This window comes from Nicotiana attenuata, chromosome 6 (assembly GCF_001879085.1).
Source record: "Nicotiana attenuata strain UT chromosome 6, NIATTr2, whole genome shotgun sequence".
NCBI lineage: Eukaryota > Viridiplantae > Streptophyta > Magnoliopsida > Solanales > Solanaceae > Nicotiana > Nicotiana attenuata.
This window is the reverse complement of record NC_031994.1, coordinates 2,374,065-2,380,449: the sequence shown is the minus strand read 5'-3', so window position 1 is coordinate 2,380,449 and position 6,385 is coordinate 2,374,065. Positions and strand designations below refer to the sequence as shown.

Sequence of the window (6,385 nt, the reverse complement as noted above, 5' to 3'; positions counted from 1 at the left end):
ATCAATTTACAAATAAAATAGAGAAAACAAAATGGAAGTGGGATCCATGGAGTATTCTGTAATTAAGAGTGGCGGTGGGAAGGTAAGGGGAAAGAAACAAATATGCCCCCCAAAGACTAGTAATAATAGTGTCAAAAATATATCAAATCTTGTATAAACAATCCCACCATTTTATTATCCACAATTATAGGCAATAACACATGGTTTGCTACTTTTTATTAACCCTTTACCTACTATCTAATCAAACCATATTTGACCATAATACTTTTTCATTTCTTTTTTAGCTAGCTAGCTCCAAGATTCTAGAAGGAGACAGATTTAGAGCGTATTCTGCGAACAATGACTCAAATTACGTATTAGATTTTTTCTTCGTATGATAAACCAAACGGCTCGACCCAACTTCAGAACGCTTGCTTTACATTAACGAATATTAATTTATTTGATTATCCCTTAGAAAAAATTTTCAACGTATAATAAGATCACACTTATTTTGAATTAATGATTCTTGATTCATATATTTGCCTCTCATCCTAACCAACTAGCAAAACCCCTAACCCTACCCATCCCACCCCATCCCACCCCCTCAAGATTTATATACACATCTCTCATTCCACCAAATACCAATCAACAAACTCATATAGTGTGCTTCAAAAATGACAACAAGAACAGGAGGAGAAAAGCAAAAGAAAGGAGCCATGTATGTATATAACATAGAAACTGGAAATCCGAAACCAAAACCCGAACCCGATTTATCATCCATGTTAAAGAAAGGTATTTCAAAAGGATGGGGGCTCAGAAGATCGAAAACTTATCGCGAAAATCATCAAGGTGAGTTGATTAATACTATGAATGTTACAACAAAAGGAGAAACAAGAAAATCAGTTTCATCCATTGAATCAAGAAAATCAGTTGAAGATCAAGTGAAGCAAGTTGAATCAAGAAAATCAGTTTCTTACATTGAAACAAATAGGAAATCAGTGACACATGTTGAATTGAATGTAGCTTCAATGGCTGCAATTCTTCAAGTTAAAGTTTTGGTTACAGATATGCCAGGATTTATGCAAGTGCATGCTTTTAAATGTGCAAGAACTACTTATGATAGCTTGGAAAAATTCAGCTCTAAACATATGGCATGTAACATGAAAAAGGTATGTTTCCAATCTTTTATCTTCAATTTTGTACATCATTTCATTTTTTTCTTGGCCAATTTTCTTCCAATTCGGATCCCTATTATAGTAAAGGGCAGCACGGTGCACGAAACATTTCGTATTCACGTAGGATTTAGGAAGGGCCGTACCTCAAGTAGTGTAATATAGGCAGCCTACCCTAATGAAGCATTAGTGGCTGATTCCACTACTCGAACCCGTGACCTACAAGTCATACGGAGACAACTTTATCGTTGCTCCAAGACACCCTATCATAGTAGAAAGCAATTACGCAGTGGATTTTCCTTGTGAGTTTTTACACACAGTCCTTAGTCATAAATTTTTATGCAATTTGAGAAAGAGTTTAACTTTTGGGCACAGATAGTGTACTGGTTTTTCATACCATCAGGATAAGATGACCTACAATAATACGTAATTATTTATCGTAATGTAGTGATTTAGAACACGCAGTAAGTAACATGCAATAATCAATTAAAATATACTGATAATGTAATATCTTTCGAGAGTGTGGTAACAACTTGTAATATAGGGGGTGATAGTTATTAATTTACTGTATTTATCTTTCTTATCCATAGTCCAAATATAGTTGTTTTAATAAATAAACAAAAAAGGGGTCTGAAATAATTTTCTGTTATCTTTATTTTGTTTCTACTGTTGATTTAGTTTAGGTTACTTTGTGGAATTTTCTTTTCTTGGAAAAAAACCCCCAACTACTTTTAACTGAAAAGAAGTTTCTCATTATAGTTTTACACTGGAAAAAAAAAATTCACACTACATTTACTATGTGAAATATAAAAGTCATCTACTCATTTTTATGGCACATGTAAATGTTTGACAAATAAAAACATGCAAACCTGTCAATCAGATCTGAGACAACTGATTGAGGGCTAGACCATATATTAAACAAAAAAATTAGGGGCACCCCATTAAATAGTGTAAAATCACAAGTTAATATTTAATAATAGTAAAAAGTATCTCTAATCATGTGCTAATTGTCAATTACTATTCTCTTCTTAGTCATCCCATGTGAATAACAGAAGCAAAATTAAAGATGGCTACTTCAAGAAATAATTATATTTATTATAAAACAGCTGTGGAAGTAATATTCTACTGATTTAACTTTTATACGTTGATAGTAAAAAAATTTTAAATACATTATCAGATCATTAAAAAATAAATACAAGTAATGATTCATAATAAATGAGATTAGTAACTTAAAAAATAAGGTAGATAATTTCCTACAGCATGATAAAATATATCTATAATATAAAAATTCTTGACATTATCCATAGATATGAGTTAAAGAGATCTTTATACAAATAGCCGGTGACTATTTATTTTTTCTAACAGGTATACATCAATTATACTCTAATTATATACAGCTATACATATGTTATATATAAATTATATATATTTACCAGCTATTTTTAGTTTAAGCGGTTGGATGCGCAGCTATTTAGGTTAAGTCTTTACACAAATAGCCGTACAGATTCATTCTTTACTTTTTCTAGCCGATACAGAATCTATGCACTGATTATACACTGTTATACATATATTATATATGGGTTATACTTAAATTATATATCCTCTGCCTATCTTTAGTTTAAAGAGTTGAGTGATTGGCTATTTAATTTAATTCTTTTAAGTTAAATTCATATTTTGATGAGATTCTTGTTTACAAATTTCAACAGGAATTTGACAAAATATATGGGCCGGCCTGGCATTGCATAGTGGGCTCAAGTTTTGGGTCATATGTTACTCACGCCACAGGTGGCTTCCTCTATTTCTCAATGGAAAAGCTTTATATTTTAGTCTTCAAGACAAAAGTGCAAAAGACCATTGAATCATAATTTATTTAATTTTTGGTAGTAATATTTTTAGTCTTGTGATTTATATCACGTTTGTAGAAAGTTCTTTATTTTTTATTTAGGGTTTGTAAATGGAAATTCATTGAGATGAAGTGTGTATATGTCTTAAATTCATATGAGAATGTGCAATTGTCTACATTATTACCTCTTTTTCTTTTTATTTATTTATTAGGCTATATGGTTGTAGCGATTTAAGATAAGCTTCACATTACATCTCTATTTCCCCCCCCCCCCCCCCCCCCGGGGATTTTTTAGAATTCCCATTGCTTAGCTGTCACGATCCGAATTTCTCACCATCGGGAGTCGTGATGGTACCTACTGTTGGAGCTAGGCAAGCCAAACATTTAAACATTTTCGGATAACAACACAACAATAATAAAATAACGAGTCTTTAAATAAATGCGGAAGTCTTTTAAAACATAAATAACTGAAAACCCAAAATGCGGAAGTCTAATATTTCACTACCCAAGACTGGAATCGCTATCTCATGAACTACTAAAGAGTGCTACAAACAAGTCTGAATAGAAAATGCATAAATGTCTGTCTCGGTACAATGAAAACAAACTGAAAACATAGAAAGGGACTCCGGCCTGCGAACGCCAGCTAGGCTACCTCGTAAGTCCCTGGACTGAAGTCAGCTCCCGATCAATATCCTACTGCTGTGGTCCAAAAGCTGCTCCGGTACCGTGATCTGTGCAAAAGAGCACAGAAGTGTAGCATTAGCACAACCGACCCCATGTGCTGGTAAGTGCCTGGCCTAACCCCGGCGAAGTAGTGACGAGGCTAGACAGGACTACCAAACCAACCTGTGCAGTTCAATATATATATATGCAATAAAAGGAAAGAACAAAGAAATTAAACAGTTAAGAGGGAGGGGGGCATACTATGAGGGAGTACAGTCCAGATATAAAGTCAAAAATTTAAGTACGAAACAGGGCAATAACAATAATTAATGAGAGCAGGAAAATCAACAGTTGCACGGCATCAACCTTCGTGCTTCTACTCTCATACTCACCAAAAGCAATCAAATAAAGTGCACGGCATCATCCTTCGTGCTTTCCATCACATAACTCTCACATCATGGCACGGAATGATCCTTCGTGCAATTATAATCAAATCAGAGCACGGAATGTCCCTTCGTGCATAAATAATCAAAACATGGCACGGAATGACCCTTCGTGCAAATATAATCAAAACATGGCACGGAATGACCCTTCGTGCAAATATAATCAAAACATGGCACGGAATGACCCTTTGTGCAAATATAATCAAACATGGCACGGAATGACCCTTCGTGCATTATCACTCTTCCTCACCCAAACAGTAATCACAACCAAACGGGGCGAGGGGATAAACAAATAATAAGAAATGTCCCGTCAAGGGAATTACTCAATTAACAGCTAAATCCCGGCAAGGGAGCAACGACAATACTTTCACATCCCGGCAAGGGAGATAATCAATATACTCAAACCATCCCGGCAAGGGATTAATCATATCACTTTCTATTTCTTTCATTTCTTACTCAATAGTCTTTTTATCGTTCGAGCCAACGCTCCAAAGAATTTACAATTCATAATTAGTCCTCATACTCTTCACATTGCATAGAATTCATCAATTAACATGGAAGAGTCATAACAATATCAGGATAAGTACATACAAGGACCCACGGTCATGCTAGACACCGGTGTATAGATACTCGTCACCATGCCTATACACCGTACTCGATCATTTAGCAATTAGCAAGTAATAACACTCTAATCATATTCCTTCAAGACCACTTGGGTAAGTAATTCCCCACTCATTTCCTTCACTTTTCCTTCATTAATTAGCAAGTTTCTAAGCCTAAATCATGAAATCAAAAGTAGGTAGGAGTTTATGATTTGTGGCTTGCCTAGCTTCTACGAGTAGGCGCCATCACGACCCCCGAGAGTGGGGAAATCCGGGTCGTGACATTAGCTTTCAATTCGGCTCTAACCATCAATGAAATGTAGTAACCTGTCTGACCCGTGTAAGTACATCGGTTTCTTACTCGTGCAAATGAACTATCCCTTGGCACAACTTGGACAACTTAGAATGATATTTGTCCTGCATATCACTAGGAAGAAAAAACCCATACCTTGAACCAAAAAAGGCGATAACGAACCAGAAAATAATGAAGTACGTGAATCGACTCTCTCTTTGAATCCAGACTTTTTAACATAAAATAAAGAATAAGGGATTAACTTCTTGTAAATTCACGGCTTTATGACCATATGACTAGTTTTTTTTTTTTTTTTTTTTTTTTCTCTTTTGCATTAACTTACATTTGAGTTATAATTTGTTTAATTTATGAGTCTTACAGTTAAATTAATTAAGTTGATGTAAACACCAGACACGGATCAATATTTTTTGACCTAATAGCCTATTAGGGTTCAACATGGCCATTCTTAAAAGTTTTCTTCACTTGCCTTCATGCAAAATAATTTCTGCCCATTTTCTACTTTTCTATAATTTCTCTTTCTGGTTAATTTTATGAAAAATACTTTTTGTACTTGTGCTAGTCCATAATAGTTCAATAATGAGCTGAATTATGTGAAATTGACCTAGAGGGCCATATAGTAGGTAAGACTATATTATTTGAGGGGTCTATCGCACTTAATAAGAAAAGTTTGGCTAATTAATAACAAAAAACTAATGGCTTGATTTTAAACATCCCTCATTTTCGAAATTGACATTATTTATTTAATGCCAAAATGAGAGGAGAATAAATTGGAAACCATAATAGAAGTGATCCCTACAGGTTCTAATATATAATGTGTGGACTGTAACATGCAACTAGGCAAGAAAAAGGTGGTTGACAAATTGAAATTGGGTTTGGTTGGATTTTATATATATATATATATATATATATATATATATATATATATATATATATATACTTGTTGTGTTAGGTGATCAAACTTGGAAACTTTCAAATATTCATTATGAGTCTATGCCTAAGAAATTAAAATAAACCTTCCACCTGAGAGAGTAGAAATTTCTGAACAAAATATGTTCATAACTCACTTAAATATTACTCATACTATCGCATAATTAGGAAATTGATGTGTGAGTTAATTAGGCATTTGATCGACCAATTTGACATATTTGTAATGTTTCAAAATATAGCACCTGCTTTGTATTCAACTAATTTGTTAACAAAAAGTCAAAACACTCAACAACTTTCATGAAGCTTCAACCTGTCTATAATATTAGAGAATGGCTAAAAAGGATAGCTCGGCGCACTAAATTGTTGTTATGGGTGGGTGGGTGTGTTTGTTGGTTGGGGGGGGGGGGGTAGGGGGTAGGTGTTGGAGAGTGTACGATATAGTA

General features: G+C 34.2%; 2 protein-coding genes across 2 annotated transcripts in view; one reads left to right on the top strand and one right to left on the bottom strand.

The window, feature by feature from the left end:
* Nucleotides 559-3,170, top strand: LOC109228150. Its single transcript, XM_019393327.1, has 2 exons — nucleotides 559-1,148; nucleotides 2,858-3,170. Exons 1-2 carry the CDS (start codon nucleotides 654-656, stop codon nucleotides 3,014-3,016), a joined length of 654 nt encoding a protein of 217 aa, XP_019248872.1. The 5' UTR covers nucleotides 559-653; the 3' UTR covers nucleotides 3,017-3,170.
* Nucleotides 3,530-6,385, bottom strand: part of LOC109227576 (uncharacterized protein At1g15400) — a 4,582-nt gene continuing 1,726 nt past the window's right edge. Inside the window, exons 2-3 of the mRNA XM_019392776.1 lie at nucleotides 3,692-3,725; nucleotides 3,530-3,539 (exon numbers count right to left, since the gene is read on the bottom strand). Of these exons, the coding sequence (XP_019248321.1) occupies nucleotides 3,530-3,539; nucleotides 3,692-3,725 (44 nt within the window). The remainder of the gene's footprint in view (nucleotides 3,540-3,691; nucleotides 3,726-6,385) is intronic.

Excerpts from the sequence above, each read along its gene's own strand:
- LOC109228150 (XM_019393327.1), top strand. The coding sequence starts at position 654 with ATGACAACAAGAACAGGAGGAGAAAAGCAAAAGAAAGGAGCCATGTAT. Across the intron at positions 1,149-2,857 it reads TGGCATGTAACATGAAAAAG|GAATTTGACAAAATATATGG; the intron begins GTATGTTTCCAA and ends AAATTTCAACAG.